The sequence below is a fragment of the Lampetra planeri genome, chromosome 30 (assembly GCF_965212315.1).
Source record: "Lampetra planeri chromosome 30, kcLamPlan1.2.h2, whole genome shotgun sequence".
NCBI lineage: Eukaryota > Metazoa > Chordata > Hyperoartia > Petromyzontiformes > Petromyzontidae > Lampetra > Lampetra planeri.
In genome coordinates this window covers 888,579-910,028 of record NC_136136.1, presented here as the reverse complement: position 1 = coordinate 910,028, position 21,450 = coordinate 888,579, and the positions used below count along the sequence as shown (strand labels likewise).

Genomic DNA, 21,450 nt, shown 5'->3' with positions numbered 1-21,450 from the left:
CGGAGACGTGGGGGCATTGCCACTGACGGAGACGTGGGGGCATTGCCACTGACGGAGACGTGGGGCATTGACACTGACGGAGACGTGGGGCATTGACACTGGACACTGACGTGGATTTCGCTTCCCCGGTATCGAACAGCAGGTGCGTGTGTGCGTGCGTGTGTTGTTCCTGTCATCTGCCTGCTCACACCGCTGCTGGCATCTCACCACAATGACGACTCTGCTCGCACGAAGGTGGATTAGGGGCCGTCCATAAATGACGTCACGCGATTTTGGACGATTTTTGACCCCCCCTCCCTCGTCACACGGCGTCATAAAAAGTCAGACCCCCCTCAAATATGACGTCACAAAGCTCTGCCCCCCCCTCCCCCAATATAAAACATGCTTCAATCGCTTTAAACTATTGTCATTGTAGTGCGTATTTACATCTACAGAACGTGAAGAACCAGTGGCATCTACATCTGTAGAACGTGAAGAACCAGTGGCATCTACATCTGTAGAACGTGAAGAACCAGTGGCATCTACATCTGTAGAACGTAAAGAACCAGTGGCATCTACATCGACAGGAGATTATACGACTTTTAAAACCATTCTCCGTGTTTAGTGTACATGCCGTACAACGTTTGGAATTGACACGATTAAAGTTGGACTTACGAACAGACCACTGGAACCTAACTCATTCGTAAGTAGAGGAGTGCCTGTATTGGTTCTGGTAATTATAAACTCAGAATGGACAAAGCGTGTGGGTCCCTCACAGTGACAGGCCCTTGGGTTGCTAAGCTACAGCCATCAGCTCTGTAATCCGAGATGCGGGGACCTATTGGGGGAATCACTGCCCTTAGCCAATATACCTTTGAGTGGCAACGATATTGCAACTTTGAGTTAACCTTACCATCTTTCTTTCATTTCATTGACAATGATTGTACATGTCAGCTCTTTGTCAAGCTGCATCTGCGTGAAGGTCTCCTGACGCCATATCAGTAAGAGGGGTTGTTTTACCGCGGTGCACCCACACGCTGCTTCATGCACGTTCGTGAATGTTTGTGAGTTGGGAGTGAGAGAGGCCGAGAATGGTTTAGAGCTCAGAGGTGGCCGGGTGGTTCAGAGGTCAGAGCGCTGAGCTGTATGTATGTGTGTTGAACTTCTTTCGCACCGTATGTAGCCAACCGTGCTCAATCAGAGGAGGTGGCACGGTGGATAAACTGAATTGGAATCCGGGCAGACGCCTGTAATTAAACTGGGGTCTCAAGTGGAGTGGATTGATGATCTCAGCCCGATCACCTCTGTCTGCATAAACAAAATCACTAAAGGTTGGGTTTTCACCTTGGCTAAATTTCAATTCTAAGAAATAAAAAAATGTATAAAAGGCAACTTAAGAGGGTTTTTTCCAAGGTTCTGTGAAAAGCTCTTGCTGACATCCTCGTTGCCACTGCTCTGTGAGATTTGTGCGAAGGTGATTTGTCCCACGAAGTGGCACAGAGAGCACAAAAATAGTGATATATTTTAAAAGTATCTACAGCAGTACCAGAGTCAATAGTGGCCTCCACGCAAGTGCATACGATGGAACGCTGCGGTCATACGCTTAAGTACAACGAACACATCCTCAAATCTAATTTTTTATTGATAATGTTTTAAAAAAAAATACACTTGCAAATTACAAAACAATCACGTTGCGCTCATTTCGTCAGTGTAGTAATGAGGGCGGTGTGCACTTTATTTTTCTTCGGACACGTGGTGGTGCTGCTGCTGCTGCTGCCGCCGCTTGCGGCGACTCTGGCACGGAGGGCGACGTCGCTAGGCCACAGCGTTGCACACCTTGTCCATGGCCCGCAGCATGCTGCAGAGGGGCAGACAAGAACGACACGTTCATTCTCCTCGACTTCTGTGCCCCCCCCCCCCATGAAACACACACCGAGTCATACTTTACAAACCACCACCCCGCTGCCAACTATGTTCACATCTTCATCAAAACATTAAGGTCCATTAAACGCCAAGTACTGTGGGAGTTGAAATGGAATCAGAGAAAATATGGCAGATTAAGGACGTCATTCTAACCGTGATAGAACAGTAAGGTTGGCTTGGGCAGGATGTGATTAAATGCGTGTTAAAATTGTAAGTAAAATTATTACTTAAACCAACAATGATTCTGGTTATGGGGTGGAAAATGAAGCAGTCATTTTTAAAATGTTAATTAAAGTTGTGACACTTTCTGGGGGGCTCGTCCGCGATATGAAATGTCAGAGCCTGAATTAATATTTGAAAAGTGGTCGGATTGGAAGCAACCGAGAGTATGTCTGCTGAGGAGATGGAGAAATGACGTCAGCTCGCATGCAGCCGCTATGTGGAATGTCACATTGCAGGTTCATGAAATATGATGATGATGATGGCTCGGGGGAAGACTCCATCCAGCAGTGGATTATTAAAGGCTGATAATGATGTGAACCCAAAGGTGTGAATGAGTAAATTTTGCCCTTCGCATTCCCTCTCATCTCGAACCTGCTGTGAAAGACTGGGAGAATGGTTGCAGCAACACCACTCATGGTGTGGAGATGATTTCTTTAAAACGATGAATCCTACCGCGTAAGTGTTTGTGGTTGTGCTGTACAGTTGTCCGTGGCGTTCTCGACTAGTAACGCGCGTTGTTCGTCACAATGTCAGACGTTTCGCTCCGCGTGCTGGGAGCTTCTTCATGGAACTGAACCGCAACCGAGCAGCTCAATCAAGGGAGAAAGTGAGCTACTCATTCCACTTCCTCAATTAGCACATGGAGCGAAACGTCGGCCATCGAACTCCATGCGGTGTGACGTGCGAGCACTGCAGAGGGCTGTGCGATAGCCTCATTGAGTCCAGTGGCAGATCCAAGGGCCGTGGCGGGGGGGAGCAACTGGGGCAGTCGTCCCACCCACGCACCCCTTGAGACCCAAACAAATGACATTGCAGTGATGTTTACCAGGAACAGAAACGCACTACGTTCATATATAATGCGTGCCCCTATTTAAAACGCCTTACATTTCAGGACAGCCCTCCACCCCTTCGTTTGGGAAATGTCCAGATCCACCACCTCTGTTGGAGTCTCACGCATGGATCACGCTGGAGTCTCGTGCACGTACAGGCAGACTGACTCTTTACTTGATACAGCAATTGTGCTGTGACGGTTCCACCTGAAGACGGAAGCTTGTGTTGCCTCCGAAACGTCGTGATTTATTATTTTATTTCAATAATTTATAATATTTTATTATTTATTTTTATTATTTACTTTTTTACCTACGTGACTTTACCGAAAAAACCTAAGTGTATGAATTCTTGCAGTCACGAAAGCTGCAAATCTAGACTGGGTAACCCTTCGGCCAAACATCGAACGCTGATTTCCTCTTCACGCGGATCCGTGATTTGCCCCCTTCACTCACCTGGCGAGGGGGATGCGCTCTTCGCACATGCCCAGCAAGGTGTAGACGTAGCGCAGGGCGTGCTCGTACTGCGCGCCACAAGGAGGGGTTTCATCGCAGGCGCTGTTAATCTCAAGCGACTTCGCATCGCGCACGGGAAGTAGATCAACAAGTCAACGTCGCTGTGCTGCAGCGCTACAAATGAATCGCAAAGCTGCAGCAATCCCTTGCCAACCAAGTTTAGCCACATCCGCCGTATTTATGTATCCACGGCTGTCCCTCGGCATACCACTTTGCTAACCGCGTGGGTATGGAGTTTTGTGTCTCCTAGGGTTGATACATTTTGAGTTGCACTGTGAATTGTTTGACATGGTGTCCGACGTTTCACTTCGCTCGCCGTGGGAAACAAACATCGCGTCGGAGGGAAATAACCATCGCAGCGGCCTCCCGCCATGCTCTGCATCGTTTGCCTTTCTGACCCGCCCCGACTGCCACCTGTGAGTGAGAGAGAGCTTCACGGCTCACGGGACGTCTCCGTACCAGCGGCGTGTTCCAGTTGAAGCAGCGCGTCTTGAAGTGGCGCGTGGCGGCGCGGTAGCACGCGTGCTGCGTGAGACGCGGCCGCGGGGAGCCGCTGAGCACGGCGCTCGCCTGCTCCGCCGTGGCGGTCGACAGCTCCACGATGAGCTCCACCGACTCGCGGATCAGACGCCTCGCCTGCACAACGACGGACGTCAGCTGCTCCCCCTCCCCCACCACCACCAACCACCACCACCCCGCTCCGGTCGCTCACCCACCACTCAACACACACTCATCTCACACTTTCCTCCCCTTACCAATGTAGGCGCATTGGTCGGCGAGTAGGTCCGTATGCAAGTGAGTGGGTAGGCGTTCAGGGGACACAGCTGGAGCGCGCGTGCGTGTGTGTGTGTGCACGTGTGTGTGTGTGTGCACGTGTGTGTGTGCACGTGTGTGTGTGTGCACGTGTGTATGTGCACGTGTGTGTGCGCGTGATGTGTGTGCACGTGTGTGTGTGCACGTGCGTGTGTGTGCCGTGTGCGTGTGCGCGCGTGCGTGTGCGACCGGACCTGCATCTGCGCGTCGATCTCTTGCAGCAGCCGCGTCTGCTGCGCGTCGCCGTCGGCGTGCTGCTGCAGCTGCTGCAGCCTGCGCGAGAGCGTGGCGAGCACCACGTCGGGGCTGGCCACGGCGTCGCGAGGCGGCCACGTGCCGCCCGCCGCCGCCGGGGGCAGCGCACGCGGCGAGCGCTGCTGCTTCTGTCCCTGGAACTCGATGAGCATCAGCTTGGAGATGGACTGTGACGTCGGGGTCACGTGGGGGGTGAGGGGCGGGGCGATAGACAAAGAAGCACGTGTCGCTACTTGGGGGTTGCCGTCGTTGTTTTTTTCGCGCTTGCGCATCGGCATGGAAATCTTTGCGCGGAAACAGCGACGATTGTCGGATTGCGGCTGCCTGTAACGGGTTGGATTCTTCTTTCTCGTCTCGTGGCGTGCTGTGTTTGTGTCTGTTGACCCAATTTCATCCCGATTTTGCTTTCAGCCGCGTCAAAGTGATGAAATGAAGAGTCCACCGACAACTCTCGCCGATAGGCTTGCATAAAGTCGACAGTTTCAACAACAGGATTTTGGCATTTTGCACGCAATCAAACATTCCATTACAACTTTCCCACCAACAGCATCGGCGCTCTCGCGGATTTCGATGCAAGCCTAAATTGAAAACGAATTTCTTTAGAACTTATTTTTTGCTTTTAGTTTGTCCTTCCCCCGCACCTGCGATGGGCACGGTTGGCTACGTACGGTACAAATCTGGACTCTTCCCTGGTCTTACTTATCGGGGGAGGCAACTCGGCGCCGTACCTTGTCACCGAACTCCATGACGTGGCTGGTGTTGGTGTTCTTCTTCACGACCTCGTACTGCTCGTTCAGATTCACTTTGGTCAGGTCCGCCTGCAAGGCACCATCGTCATCGTTAATCACCACCATCATTGTATCATCAGTATATTATATTTTTCATTAAAAAAATTGCAGATATTGTTTTCGTGGCATTAAAGTTTTCCCTTTTTTATTTAGCAGCCAGTGACCCTTCAAAATGAACTTGTTTTAGTGGGTTCGCATATTGTTTCAAATTAGTCTAATATCACCATCAACACAACAATAGCAATACGTACACGGCAGTGAACGTATGTATGGGGGTATTGTACGTATATACTCCAATACCTCGAGGGTTTTGGCAATCACGTGAGTTTTCAGGAACCTAACCCCCGCGAATGGCAAGGGAATGCTGTCTGTTGAACTTTTTGCGCACCTCCGATGAGCCAACCGCGCCAATCGGAGGTGCGGGGGTCGGTTAGCGAGCTGCGTAATAAAACCCGGCGACCCGAGTTCGTTTCTGTGTACCGGTCCTGGGGATCCCCTAAGTCGACTAAGCCTCAAATGAGTACCTGGTGTGGTCGTAAACATCGCCACTAGGGAGACAAAGGCGGTCGGACGTGGTGCTGGCCACCCACTCCCTCGTGTGCCGTGCTTGCCTTCATAGGTGCTACTCGCTAACAGCACTTTACCCTGCAGCCTGTCAAGGCTACAACGGGGAAGTGGGTGGTGAGTGGGATGAGTGGGTGGTGAGTGGGGTGAGTGGCTGGTGAGCGGGGTGAGTGGGTGGTGAGTGGGTGGTGAGTGGGATGAGGGGGTGGTGAGTGGGATGAGTGAATAGTTAGTGGGATGAGTGGGTGGTGAGTGGATGGTGAGTGGGATGAGTGGGTGGTGAGTGGGGTGAGTGGGTGGTGAGTGGGTGGTGAGTGGGATGAGTGGGTGGTGAGTGGGATGAGTGAATAGTTAGTGGGATGAGTGGGTGGTGAGTGGATGGTGAGTGGGATGAGTGGGTGGTGAGCGGGGTGAGTGGGTGGTGAGCGAGATGAGTGGGTGGTGAGTGGGGTGAGTGGGTGGTGAGTGGGATTAGTGGGTGGTGAGTGAGATGAGTAGGTGGTGAGTGAGATGAGTGGGTGGTGAGCGAGATGAGTGGGTGGTGAGCGGGGTGAGTGGGTGGTGAGCGGGGTGAGTTGGTGGTGAGCGAGATGAGTGGGTGGTGAGCGAGATGAGTGGGTGGTGAGCGGGGTGAGTGGGTGGTGAGCGGGGTGAGTGGGTGGTGAGCGGGAACCTGGTCACTGTGCTCCATCCAGTTGACGCTGTACACGTCTCCCAGGTAGGTCTGCCTCTCGTCGTCGTAGTAGCAGGCGTACGACGACTCCTCGCTATTGGCAGCGGTCGTGGCGTAGACTGCGGTGGGACGTGGGTGAGAACATTTGTACCGTTTCGTTTCCTAATTTAGTTTCATTTTGCCAGGTAAGGCACCACTCAGCTGTACAGCCCCTTTTTTCAGAAGCGGCCTGGCCATCACAAATGAAAGCTCAACCAAGTGGCTTCTCGTCACGTGGAAATTTGTCGCAGCCAAATATTCTAAACGCGCGTTCATTCTAAATGTGGAGGGGGAAAAACCGGAGGAGCCGGGAGAAGAATCCACGTGACCACGGGGAGAGAGACACGCAAACTCCAAGTGTACAGCAGGCGTCAGGGTCGATCGCCCGACCTCCTGCATACCAGGCGAGGTAGTTAACATCTCCTAGTCACCGTCATCTGCCATCACAGCCAAATTCGATTTGTAACTGCAACACAGTGAATAACCAACAATCCCTTCGCTCGTGATAATGAACGAGGATATCGGTGCCTCTGAGAATCTGTGGGTTTCTCTGCGGGTCTGTGTGCCTCAGTATACGGCCTCTCTGCGTCTCCGCACGCCTGCAGTTTGCGCCGGCCCATGAGAGGGCCCCACGCGCCTGTAGATGAAGGGATTCGGCGATCCCACGAGGGATTTATCTCCGGGCTTCAATCGTCCATTGGGCAGCGCTGTGTCTCTGGCTCTCTCCGTGTGAGGGTATCCACGCGAGCTTATACTCAGTTGCCTTTGACAAACGCCGAATAATAGTTTCAACGCGCTCACTCCCGTGGCGAGAGAACGACTCAGAGGTGCGAGGAACCAAACGAGCGGGAAGGCAGCGACACGGTGAGACGGAAGCACCCTGGGAAAGCCCAGGCGTGCGAGGGGGAAACGCTCTATATCCGAGTGTTCTTCATTGCACTGGCGGCCCCCGACAATGCACAAAGAGTGACAACACCCCCCGTCATCATCGTCATCATCGTGCTGCTGTCAACCCCACAATGGTTCCAAATAGTGTAGCGGCCCTCACGCTGGTGATGTCTAATCGGCGACAGTGGCTGCCCCGCTGAAAATGAGTGAAGACCACTGCCCTATCCCATTCAGACGGAACCGGGGGAGGTCGGCGTGTTTGTTCTACCGCGTTCTCCTGGTGGGCCAGGGTACGACACCTCCTCGATGCGCACGGGACGAGAATTTTTCAACGATTGTGAACGAGGGGGAGGTGTTCGTGGCGGTCACCATTAATGTTAGCGGGGAGGTTCTCCATCATGGATCCGGACTCGCACGCCTCGATGTAAATCACCATCTGCAGCAGGGGACACGTCGGCCTCGTCACGACACCGAGCAGAGCCTCACGCCCCCGCGTGACTTCCCACAGCCGTGCTGTGCTCGCAGTCTGATGCGTTTGTTTCTAGGTTCAAGCAGCTACCAGACACGCAGACATTCAGTTCCCGAAGAAGCTGCCAGCACGCGGGGCGAAACGTCGGACAACGTGCCGAACAACGCGCAGTGCGACCAGATAACGCGCCAAATACTCCCGTTGACAGTTTAAATGAATGCAGCGATAATGAGTTTAGATAAATGTAATCATTCAAAATGTCTTATTATAATCTGTATCTTCTATATGTTATGATAGCCCCTTCTACAGAAGGGTCATCGCCTATTATGTATTTCCCATTTTAAGGTCGCAAAATACGTTAAACGTAGAGTTGTAAAACACAGTTGTGTGCAAGGCTCACCTTGGAGTACATCTTGTTGTCGTACATGTACTGGATCGTCTTGTTCAGGTCGTCCACACTCAGCTGATGGAGACGGTGGGGAGAATCGCCGTTAGGAACTATCTGAGCGGCCGTGCATCACCAACATCACGGCGGGACACACGCAACATCACGGCGGGACGCCACACGCAACAGTCGCTCGGCTCGCGGAATGGGTTCGCTGTCGTGTTCATCATGAATGGAAGCACGACCCTGAGAACCAGCGAGTGTCAGCCAGGCGAGCAGGTGGACATGTGGGCAGGTGGACATGTGAGAGATTCGGAGCATGGAGGACAGGATGGGACAGAGTAAGAGATGATCTACCAGTAGCTTCTAACCATCGACACTCAGCCATCAAGGGGCATCCGAGCTGATGACTCCATACAAACGCAACGTGCGTGACAGGACAGAGTCGCCGCCGCCGTGAAGCGGCGTGCAACCATTCGACGCGCTCTTCATCGATGAGCCGCTACCTCGTCGCTGGGGAAGGCGATGATTCCCGGAGCTCCGTGGTCGGTGAAATACACGAACACGTGGTCGTTGGGGCCACTGCGGGCGACATGAAAAAAAAATTAATGAGGATTCACAATTTGTATATACAACGAATGTGTCCTGTGTCCGTGTGGGGAGCGGTGGTGCAGCGGTTAGCGCGCACCGTGATACGAACCCTGCGACCCGAGTTCGATTCCCGTTCACGGTCACCACGAACACCAGTGACGATTATCTTAACCGGTCCAGGGCCTCCCCTATGTCAACTCAGCCTCAAATGAGTACCGGGTGCAGTGTGTAAGCATCGCCACTATGGAGACGAAGGCAGCCGGGAGTGGTGCTGCCCACCCACCCCCTGGCGTGCCGTGCCGGCCTTAATCGTTGCTCACTAACAGCACTTGCCCAAAGGTCTGTTAAGGCTATACGGGGGAGATTTGTCTTTGTGTCTAAGTCAAAATGTGTGTGCGTGTCTGCAGAAAACGAAGACATCTCAACGCATCGTCCATCACGTGAAGAGCGGGCGCTGTGCACTCGCCTCTTGAGCACCTTGCCAGAGCCCTTGCCCTGCACACCCGCCTCGTCCCCTTTCAGCACCGACAGGAACACCTGGGGAGTGACGTTCTGCGCGAGCGCAACGCGGCCAAGCCAGGGTAAGGAACAGCAGCAGTGCTCAGCGGCCAGGCAGGGTTGGTGGATTTCAACAGAACTCGTTCAGAAACAACGATTTTTGAAATTGGTCAAACAGCCCATGAGGCAGGACTGTCCTGAAACATTGTTCTGTACCGATACATGTTTTTTCGTTTCCACAATTTCATGCCGGTTGTGCTATGGGCATCCCGCCACCAGACGAACACAGTGCAGTGCAGCCAGCCCTTGGCGCCGGAGAGCGGCTCACGGACGTGGATATCACAGAGCTACCACTGATCACCTTCAAGTGACCTTTGGTCCACACAGAGTAGAAGGCGGCGCTCCTTACTTGCTCGGCAAATTGTTGCTAATGTAACATTTATTTGTGGAGTGATGGTGCTGTGGTTAGCACACCGCGCTGCGAACCCGGCGATCTGAGTTCGATTCCTAGCCATGGCTGATGTTGGTGGCGAGTGATATCTGAAGCGGTCCTGGGCTTCCCCCCTTCACCCACCGGCACTGACCAGCGTGGAGAAGTATGGTCAACAGCACTAAGGATGACCCTGGGAAGTGGATATCTCAAGAGCTACTTCTCAGATCACCTTCAAGTGACCTCTGGCCCACACAAAGTAGAGGCAGCACTTTCTCCACCCACTCTGCATATGAGAGCAATGGTTACTTCCTGTGCCTGCCCTTGAAATGTTGTTCCAAAGTGATAATAAATGGTCCACTTCTCAGAGGAGAGGCAATGTTGCCTGCAGAGGCTGTGTTGTTATTTATTACCTGTGCCAGTCGTGACAGTCATTGATGGAACGCGCTGCAGCAGCGGGAGGTTAGGCGCTCGCCGTAGGCAGAATTGACCTTAAATTTTAATGTGGCGATCTCTGTTTAATAAGCGAACAAGGCCAAGCGAGGCCAGGCGAGTAAGAGTTTATAAATATCTTTCGCGCGCGGCTGCTCTGTGTGGGACATTGGGGCAGTACTCTACTGAACATTTGCTTTAATTGTTTTTGTTATTTAATGTATGTTTATTTATATATGTGTATAAAATCCAGTTAAACCCAAATGTTGAGGTAAAACACGATCAAAAACAAGTGGCTAATTTAAGTCATTTTCTCAGGCTTGGCATTTAAAATCAATTCGAATCAAATCAAAATATCGGGTGCTCGGTCTCATTGTCTCCAGCGAGCGAGACATTTGGGAATCTCCCAACGGGCGGTTCTAACCCCTCACGTGAGACGAGCGGGACGCAAGCTTATCCCAGCCCTGGTCAACAACAAGACACCATTCCAAGGCAACGATTTACATAGGAACTGTTACTACGCTTGTTTACCCGGGAGATCCTCACCGAGTCTCATGACACTTTTGCAGGAGGGTCCTGCCAAAGTTTTCTCAGTAGGGGGCAACGATTTTGCCGTGCAGATTGCAATCGGGTGATTTGCGTGTCATTTTTCAAATTTGGCAAAATGTGCACCATGTAAGGCATACGGCACAGCGACGCTGTTGAGGGCACAATAGCTGAGAGGCGATAACGTTTCTCGAGCGAGACTAAGAGCGAGGCTAAGAGCGAGGGCACAAACTTGGGGAAAGAGATGACGGGGGGAGGGAATCCCAAAGTGGAGCAGTGCGAAGAAAGAGCAATTTGAGAAGTTGTTTTGACCTTGAGTGTGGTGGCCGACAACACAATGTGGATAACCAGACGGTCCAGTCTGTGTTGTGTGGGCCTTGACAATAGATAACTAACAGCGCTTTCTATAACAAATTATAGCATGGACAGCCAGAGGTATATACAGAACAAAAGCACTCACTTCTCCAATGTAGTCCTTGGGAACTCCACTGTAAACATCAGGCCCCTTGGGCTTATTGATGATGATGCCCTTGGTTGGATTTCTGTGGAGAGGGTGGGGTGGGTAGAATATGGTGGAGGGTACGTGGGTTAGCGACAGAAAGGGTAGGAGACATGAAAGGGCAAGGTGTGAGTGGGTGGTGGAGCTGGGGTTGTGAAGGTGATGGTAGCAGCAGTTGTAGCCCTGGTGTCAATCGGGGTTGATGAGTGTTGGCGACAATGAGATTCGGTGTCCGCGAGTGGCTGTTGAGTCAGCGCGCGCCGGGGTTGTCACTCACTCGTCGCTGTCCGCGATGTCGTCGTACATCATGACGATGACCCTCTCGTCGGGCACTCCTGCCTTGTGCACGATCTGGTACGCGTGGCACGCGTCCGCCTGGCGCGACACAGAGACAATGGCAGACGGTGAGGGCCTGAGAGCGGCGGCTCAACTCGCAAGCGCGGCGAGTCTGAGCCTGGCACGCGGACGGGCGGCCGGCTGGTAAAGCTGTGGCATGAAGTGCCAATAGTCACCTAGCCACGTCTCTACTATTATTATTATTGTTGCACAAAGTAGGAAGAGGCTCATAATGTACGTGTAAGATCCACTACGTATGATGCAACCAGGCTCGACCCAGAAACCAATCAAACCAGCAAAGATCATCACTTAATGTGGACACTGATGAAGAGGATCGAACAACAGCTCTGAAGGAAGTAAATAAACAGAGAGAAATTTGCGTGCTCGCAAGCGTGCTGGGAGACAGAAGGGAACACGCGCATTGGAGAGCGTACGCAGGTGAAGAGACGAAGTTTCAACGATGAAGAAAAGTGACTGGGCTTGGGCAGGACGCGTGACAGCTAGAAGGGACGACGGCCCATGGGCGAGAACAAGGCTGCCTGGCGGCAGCCAAAGGGAGAGAAAAAAAACTACAAAAAGAGAGTTCCCAAGATGACGTCCACCGTGGAGATGGAGCGACGAGATTGGCTCGTGCGTAGACGCTTGAGTGGATTGTTACGTCACAGGCCGGAGGGGGCCCTGGCACTGGGCTACGTTGCAGAGAGGAGGCTACCTGGTGGCGGTAGTTGTAGTAGCCGTTGGAGCCGGCCACCAGCACGACCCACGTGTCGGCTCCATCCTCTGGCATCTGGAAGGTGAATGCGTGGACACCCGCGCCCAGCAGAGCCACCGCAGCCAGCAGCAGCGTGCACTTCATGTTGCCCTGCGCTCAACACAAACGCCGCGACGCGGAGTCGCTTTCATAACGATTCCAATTGCATCACAGACACTGCCCTGGTACGTCCAATGTGTTCACGTGAGAAAACAAAACCACTTTATGAAACTAAAACAGAAAACGTAGGTTTGTACCCACGTCCAATCTGAATCGTACGACCTCCAAATCTGACAAGTTACTTCCTTAGACAACTCATGGGCCAAGAAGAGCCCACCGTTGATGTACGTGCCAGTGAGGTGGACCTGTGCAGTGCGTAGCCTCACCTGTGTCTGTTCTCAAAGGAGCTGGAATGGATTGCCGGCACCTGGCGTATAAATATGAGAGCAAAGCTGCTGACACAATGACGGACCTTGAACTCATGGTGAGGCTGTGGGGGGATAGAAGCGAACTCAAACCACCCACGCGGCTCAAATATTCACTGTGTAACCGACGACAGTAAAGAAACAAGTCAGATGCGCATTGAGGCAGTGATCATTGTATTTTTACAGCCATAAAACTCTTTTTCACAGATGTCCAGTATAGGGTCAGGTCAGAAGAAGTTGAACATACATACATTCCTATAGTGGGGAGGAGCCCAACCACATGACAACCACCGTCGACTTACCTTCATAGTGGTACTCAATTTATCGACCCCAGAGACATGATGAGCTCATTCAACGCCTCAACCAGGATTTGAACTTACGACCTTCTCGCTTGCGAGTCTCTCGCTCTGCCGCTGAACCACGGGGCCGCATTCCAAGCGCAGTAAATATCCCTGATGTGAAACAGTCTGAGTGGGTCGTGGCAATCCCCTAGTGATTGCTTTTTTATGTTCTAATGAAGGCAGCTTTATAATGTAGTTGCTTCTTTTGAGTCCAGTGTATTTTGATAATGGAAAACTATCGATGTTTCACGTTGCTGTCCCGTGGGGGAAATGAAATACATCACCGTGGAAGGGGAAACGGCAATTCATCAAAGGCCTCATTTATCCGGGTTTCACTTGCAAAAAAACAATGTCTAAATGTGCTCTCACCTGCTCACGTATTTCATTTGTTCAAAAGATGACGCTAATTATACACAGTGGTATACTTTATAACATTGCTTTCTTTGCTCATTTACATTTTATTGTTACACATCATTCATAGGTAACGTCTAGTTTTTTCCGACTTCGGAGTAAATAACTGATCACAGTTCTGGGCTGATAACAAATGGAATGTCAGAGTATATTGCGCATTTCATTAAGTGCAGCTAAACACACCTCATAAGTGGCTACTCAAGAAGATCCCGTGGCCGTGGTTGCACGAGTCGGCCTTGGAGGCTTTGCGAGGTTTTCATCCAGGAGTGGATTGACCATGGCTGACGAGAAGGTGTTGGTGGGTTTAAGATCCTATGGCACCATTAGCAAAGAGTAGATCTGGAAAATCCAACCCAGACGAATTGCCTGCAAGCGCTTTCCCTTAAACAAATATATATGTAGATATATATATAACGTGGCATCTTGAGAATCCCATTGAGCATTAATAAATGTAAGTGAGCAATGGATTGATGAAGATCTCACCGTTCGGTGTGTGTGTGTGCTCTATCCACAGTTTCTGAACCTGGAAGAAGACATTGACACCATGGCCCCCGTAAAACATCACACACAAACACGACCACGTTCCTCCTGCCTTGATCATTCAGCACTGACCATCGTGGTGAAGTATGGTCATATAACCACCATGACCCCCACACGGCACGGGGAGGGCTTTATTAGCAGTGGATTGATAGAGATCTCAACATTAGACGATATGCGTTTCATTGACATCACAACAGATTCACCCATAATGGTATGTGCCAGGTCACAATTTATTATTTTACTTGTAATACGAATGCGTTTAGTTAGTAATACAGTTTTCTTTGATTATTGAAGGGTTTGTATGTTACTCAATGATGACACAAAGCTAACTATGCCAATATAAAAACTTAACCACAAAATGTTTCAAATATAATTATAATCTGGGCACCATGGTATAAAGTGCAGTCTCCACTCGATCTCTTCTGCAGAAGGGCTTGGGACATCACCAATTATATCTATTTCATTTTAAGGCAGTGTTATTGAAAAAAATACGTGTTGAGTGTTTTGTTCTTGTCGTTGTTGTTTGTGCTGCTATTACACAACTGCCAGCGCAGCAGCAGCAGCATCGCCAGGTAATGAGTGTTAGACACACTGCGCTCTACACCCACGTGCTCCAGCCCACGCGGACGCTCTCAGGACGCACGCGCACCACGTGACCAGCAATGCCCTGCCTGTGTACCTCGGAGGCAGCCAGGGGAGGCTGGCAGGCGGATTCATGGGAACATCCGAGAGGTTGCCACCATTGCGAACCTCGCCGAGGTGGGCATAGAACTGCGGGACCACGGCTCGTTTGTCGTGACCACGTGCGCTCTGGTTTTGTCTCACCTCGTCGAGATTCATCGTCGCGCAAACATCTCGTCCTGAGGTTGAGAACCAGCGGGACATCCTGGTCTCAATTCAAGACTTGACCTGAACTAATGGACAGCACTGGCTACATTCTGGATATATGTTTACATAACAAAAGCTTTAATTGGTTAACATTTATTGCGGCACTTACATCCTGTGCTTCTAAGTATAACACAGTACTATTATTGTAGCTGGGTCATTGCCTACAGTGTCTCGTCCATTAATATTAGTAGAGTAAGATTAGATCCCACATTCTCTGCTTCGGTTCGGGTCTTAAACTCCTTCTACAAACCAAACCCGGACATGTTTCTCAGTCAACACGAGGCCGATCACAACTCAGTCCGCCCACGTCTATGAAAACTGCAGTTTACTGCATTGAAGTTCAACACCGTGCAGTTAACAGATCTCGATGCAAATCAATTCCTGCCACCGAACACAGATGCCAGATTGTCTGCATCACACTCAGACAGGTGACACCCCTGGCCTTGTGCACCGCTGGCCTCCTTGTCACTCAAGTCCCACGGAAGCACGTGATCGGGCACGTGCCCTGCCATGACTTCGGTCCAAAGTGCATCTAAGGTCACGCGCGTGACCAGAGGCACGGATATCACCAAGACGCGTTCGTCGACACACATTTATATTTAATTACCAAATCGCCATAGGCTGTGGGCATCAGTGGGCAGTGCAGCAAAATTCACAGCTGTACTGTACTTCTATGCTGCCAGGTTCCTCCCACCCTGATCAATCAGCACTGATCATCGTGGTGAAATATATGGTTATATAACGACCATGACCCATACGGCATGGGGAGGGCTTCATCCAGCAGTGGATTGGCAGAGGGCTCAATATTAACTTACATGTGGTTCACATATCATGACAACAGGTCCACCCATAATGCAATGTGCCGGTAACATCTCATAATTGTACTTATAATACAAATACGTGTATTGAGTAATACGTTTGATAATTAATTGAAGGGGTTGTTACCTAATAGCTACTAATAGGTAACTATTCATATGCAAATGTAGAACTGTTCTTTAGAAAACGTGTTTCATTTAATTATTATCTCTGCACTATGGGGTAAGTGCAGTCTCCAACTCTTATCTACTCGATCTGTCTGGCTTCTCTGTCATGCAGAAGGCCCATTGCCCGGAACATCAGCAAATATATATTCGTATCATTTTCGAGGAGTGTTATTGACAAACGTTTTGAGCGTTTTATTTGTGCACGACTGCAAACGCAGCAGCATCACCAGCTCATTCGCGTGTATAACGGTTGTGTTTCAAAATGCTGTACTGTATTGATGTTTGCGACTGCAGTGTGCGCGTGTCTATATATCTACTGTCAGAGGTCATCGATCCGCTGCTTCAGTCTGAAAGATTGAAGCAGCAGGCACTCTCACACCAGGGATCTGCAACCAAAACAATGAGACGTTTTATTTTTCGAATTCGGGAAAACAATTCAATATTCCAATAGCCACAGTGCCACGTGAACACGAGGCGATGGTCCTGAAAACACAACGTCGCCAAGCGGTCCTCAAAGAGCCACCGCATCCGCAGGTCTGCTGACCTCTGCCCATGGCGAACTGCACTTCCCATGGTCAGCAGTCGGCAAACACAAAACAACAAGAGTCAATTTGTTTTTCCAATTTCAAGTCACCGCAGGTTGACGACCCCCGTCTCAGACTGCAGCAGCATGCTCAGCTGCCTTTGTGTCAACGCTGCTGATGTGTACACACACAGAGAGCGCCCCAGGTACTGCTCTACTACATATTCAAGAACGAGTTAACCTGTTCCTACGCAGATTCCCCGATGGTGAGCACTTGGTGACGTTTTTTGAGAAGCTGTGGCCATCGTTTAATGTTTTGCTTGGCCCGTGGCCTCAGGGAGCACGTGGTTCGTCTCGTGAAGCCCGCATGAACCCCCCGTAATCCTTTGTACGTTTATTGTTGCATGGGTGAGCCATGAAGAGTGCAACAAAAACAAGAAGCACGCCGCGTCACACCTGGTGTTTCATTAAAGCAGCACGGGATCTTTACAGTCGACAGCCAGTGCGTGATGTGTGCACAAGAATGTCACGTTGACAATTTACTCATGTATGTTGCCAAGCCGTCGAGAGACCTGTCCAGCTTTCTACAGTCCACTTAATTTCCAGTCCAGCTTTGAGTGGATACGAATTAAATGCGAGCCCAATTATCCCCCCCCCCTCCCCCGCCCCTTCACTCAGCCCTGCCACGCCGAACTCGGAATGCTGCTGCTGTTCGCGGATTTTGTGTCCCCCTCCGTTTTGTGATCGGCGCTTTCTACCCAGACCCAGCTCATTTTGAGTTACATGCTTGGTGTTGAAGCCTGTATGTAAAGAAGAAGGCAGGGCAATAACTTGTCTCTTGTTTGGTCGTCTATTGAACGGGAGATATTTGGCTCAAACTCCATCCATCCTGTCCGATCTTGAGCTTTCTTGATTTCTCTACGTGGCCCGGTCTCTCTCCTTCCTTCAAGTGTCATCGTCCTTCTCTGCCTCTTAGCTTCTTTCCGAACATCCTTCCAGATCTTCCCTCGTCAAGCTTCCATCTGTGAGAAGGTGCCGCATCCACATTTTTCTCCTGTTTTGGATTTTTTTCCAATTAGACTTCAGTGGATTTTAGAACTTTGTAACAAAATGTGAGTGGGTATGACTGTAAGGGTCTGCAAATGTCATCCCCGAGTTAATAAGTTAGTCAGAGTGCGTTAGGTTTTACCGTATTTATGAAGCTCCACGTGATTATCGTGGCCAAAACATGGCCCGAAATCCACCCAGCAAAAGAGTCCTCTACATGTCGGCACAGTAGAGGACATGTATGACGTCGTTGTTGGCAGTGCCATACCGTGGCACTCTGAAGCACACAGTCAGGACTATTGTTAGTGTTTTTGTGGAGCCTAAGAATTGGTGATCTGTTAGACATCATTTATTTCAGAGACCATCGTGGAGAGAGTTGCCGTCATCGAGTTCGGATGTGATGAAGACGAGCATGAGGGTCTCACCGATCGGGGTATGGAAATGGTGGATCTGGGATATACCTCAGTTCTGGGTGTACGTCGGACAATCGGTGGCTAAATGTTAACTTCCTCACCTGGTATACAGGAAGTCGCAGGTTCGATCCCGACCCTGACGCCTTTATATTTGAGTTTACGTGTTCTCCCCGTGCGTTTCGAGTATTTGGCTGCTATACATTTCCACATGATAAGCCACTTCGTTGAGCGATCATTTGTAGCCAGGTCGCTTGTGAAAAAGAGCTCCATAGCTCAGTAGGCCTTGCCTGGTAAAATAAAAAAAACGTTTTGTTTAAATATAAAATTGGGCAAGATGTTTGGGTTTGGATTGGGCAAATCGTAGACAACTGTGGGGGGGTGGGGTTCAGGGCATTGTACGAGTTGTCGAGGGATATGTTGAACAGGGCGCTTGGGTTTGATGAGAAGGAAGACAACTGTGTTGGAATAGTAAGATGTGACAGGCAGAACACAACCTCGATATGAATAATGACCACACTTATCTGCACATAAGTATAATATTGAAGCGGCACAATTATTTATATTATCCTTGCTTATCTGTGGAATCGCTGTCCAGAAGTCGTCTCCTGGAAGTGCTAAACCTGTTCGATTATCTGTGCTCATCCAGAACTAGGGATCATTTGAAGCAGTCTCCAGGAAGCTCCACATATATCCGAGCATCCATGATTTGTAACTTATTTGGTGATACTACATTGTCACTGGTGCATAAGCACATATAACAACAAAAACTCAACACGTTCGTCAATAACAATGTGGCCTTGAAATGAAACATGTATATTAGGCGACATTGTGGCAATGACCCTTCTTCAATAGACAGTGACCAGAAAGAGAGAATAGACACGAGTTGTAGACTGCACTTTACACCATGGAGCTTGATGAGAATGCATTTTAACTTACATCGATTTATATAGCGCGTTAGTCTAAGGCGCTTACATTGACATATGAAGAGTTACCCATTAGTAGCACGCGTAAATAGAAAGCTGCGTTGATTAAAGGTGCACCTCTGCAGTTGCCTTCTCATGCCACTGCTGGCAGAAGGGCCTCCATCAGAGAGAGAGAGAGAGCGCTCGAGAGAGCCTCTCTGGAGGGTATTTGGCCTTCTCTTCCACAGTGGTGAAACGTCTGTGAAGATGTAGGATGAGAATGCCCACATTATCCCGCGTGGAGATTAAAACAAAACAATGCCCATTTCTACTCACTTGCCAGGAGACTGAACCAGTGGCTCCTGGAGTGCAAGTCCGCTGTGCTAACATTGCAAAACGGCAGCATACCCTGCACCGTAGTGTACATACGTAGATCAATACACTAATCCGTGTGATGTGTCCTGCTTGAAATAGCTGTGAGCCTATGACATTTAAATGAAGGCCTGGTAGATCGATGAAAACTTCCATTACACAATGCATCCATGATTAGAACGTGAACAAGGATGTATGCAGGACTACGGCGCGTGGCAGCGCCGTGAAAACCCATAACTGTGAATGCAGAAACACCGTGCAGCACCTAAATCGTGATGCCGTGGCAGGGACGCATCACTTGTGCCCATTGGGGCAGGACGCGGTCCGTGTGCAGCACTGGGACTTTCCCGCCATCCTATCTCGCAAGACGACACGGCATGCCGATCGCGTGTGAACACTGCGTACGCATTGCCAGATGGCGGGGGAATTCTGAACACTGCAGACACGCGGCTAAATCGTAACAAGGAGCAGATGAAACAATGGTGCAGGCTTCTTAAATCCATCCTGCCGGTGTCCACCAAGCAGTATAAATTGAGAGCATTAGAGTCAAAAGGCAGGTCACATGATGTGGGCTAAACTGTGGGCACTCCCAGCTCGTCCGAGATGCCAGGCCGGTGTGAAAGTGGAGACCGAGAAACCCTCTCGATGGGCTTCTCCTCAGAGCTCCCTCGAGTGGGCAGACTTTCGCCAGCATTGACGTGAGCAATCAATTTGCAGGGATGCGGCTTACCCTTGTGTGTGTGTGTATCTATATGCTGTATACATTATATACAGCTTCTGTGGGCAAGTGGCCACGTGTCCCTCTCTGCCTGGGATGGGATGCGGGTTATTTAAATATCAGCAGTGTGGGATGAACGGCTTCGGCCACACGACGCCTCTTCTAATGGGGATGAGGCGTCCTGCCGGTTGACCTTTCAATTCTTGAAATGCACGCGGAGAGAAGCGCTGCTGGGCAGTCGTAGCAGCAGCAGCATCACATCAATCATCCCAGCCCGGTGTCTCCTTTTTCTGCAGCAAATGCAGCATTACTGTGGAAGAAAACACGTGTCTCGGTTTCGCTATCACGCACACACACACACAGGTCTCCTATTCAGCACTTGCCGTTCATCACCATCAGCCATGATCAATCCACTGCTGGACTAGGATCTCCCCAAGGCGCTGCTTTCTCTCAAAGTTTGGGGATGTCACAAAGACAAAGATCGTCCGTATGTCCTTAACAGACTGTTGGGACAAGTGCTGTTAGCGAGCACCTATTAAAGGCCGGCACGGCACACACGAGGGGGTGGGTGGCTAAAATCAAGCCCGACCGTCTTTGTCTCCCAGCGCACCAGGTACTTACTTGAGGCTGAGTCGGCCTAGGGGAGGGCCACGACCGGTTCAGATACTCGTCACTGGTCTTGTCCGTGAGCGGTAATCGAACTCAGGTCGCCAGGTTCATAGCGCAGCACCATAACCACTACACTACCGCTCCCCACAATGTGACCATCCACCTAGCACCGAAACACGAGCAGATTTCATCGCTCCATCTCCCCAGTGGAGGTCCTCAGACATGTCAATTGTGATGGAGTGACTGCCATTCTGTCACTTCTGTTAGCAAGTAGTTAATACATCTGGAAAGACTTGGCATGGCACATGAAGTGATCATGTGGCCAGAACTTCTGACGATGCTCTCTCTCACCTGTAGCTCTACATTGTGCTTATTAACCCAAAGGCCCAGATCAGGTTTAGATGCCACTTTTACATGGGCAGGAATCAAACACAGATATCCTGTAGTGTAGCATGATTTGATAACCGCTACACTGTCACGCCCGCCTCCATCACAATTATTTATCACTTGCATTCATCATAATCAAGTCACCAAAACGATAAAAGCCTACACTTTAACACTTAAAATAGAAACTAAGCGGTGTTCAAAAAAATGATTTTAATGAAATAAATCCGAAATATGGCAGGTTGTACAAATATCAATCTATCAAAAAAAAATCAAATAATCAGGTATACACTGGGATTGTTTCTCGACAAAGATCCCACACTATTACCTTCATAAACTGTTGTGCACGTGCTGTTAGGAAGCGCCGCTGAATGACAACACAACACGCACAAGGGTTGGTGTGGCCGGCCCCACGACTGGGCCAGATTTTGTCCCAGCAGCGCTGATGTCGACTTACACACGGCACCAGG

General features: G+C 50.2%; 1 protein-coding gene across 1 annotated transcript; it reads right to left on the bottom strand.

Annotated features, from left to right (window-relative positions):
- Positions 1-1,603: 1,603 nt before the first annotated feature.
- LOC144728769 (legumain-like) lies at positions 1,604-12,564 on the bottom strand. Its single transcript, XM_078608410.1, has 13 exons — positions 12,386-12,564; positions 11,615-11,712; positions 11,299-11,380; positions 9,399-9,484; positions 8,848-8,923; positions 8,357-8,419; positions 7,857-7,923; positions 6,561-6,679; positions 5,264-5,353; positions 4,475-4,702; positions 3,927-4,103; positions 3,408-3,475; positions 1,604-1,837 (listed from the first exon to the last, which is right to left on the bottom strand). The coding sequence occupies exons 1-13, from the start codon at positions 12,527-12,529 to the stop codon at positions 1,795-1,797; spliced, it is 1,341 nt and encodes a 446-aa protein (XP_078464536.1). The 5' UTR covers positions 12,530-12,564; the 3' UTR covers positions 1,604-1,794.
- Between the last annotated feature and the right edge of the window lie 8,886 nt (positions 12,565-21,450).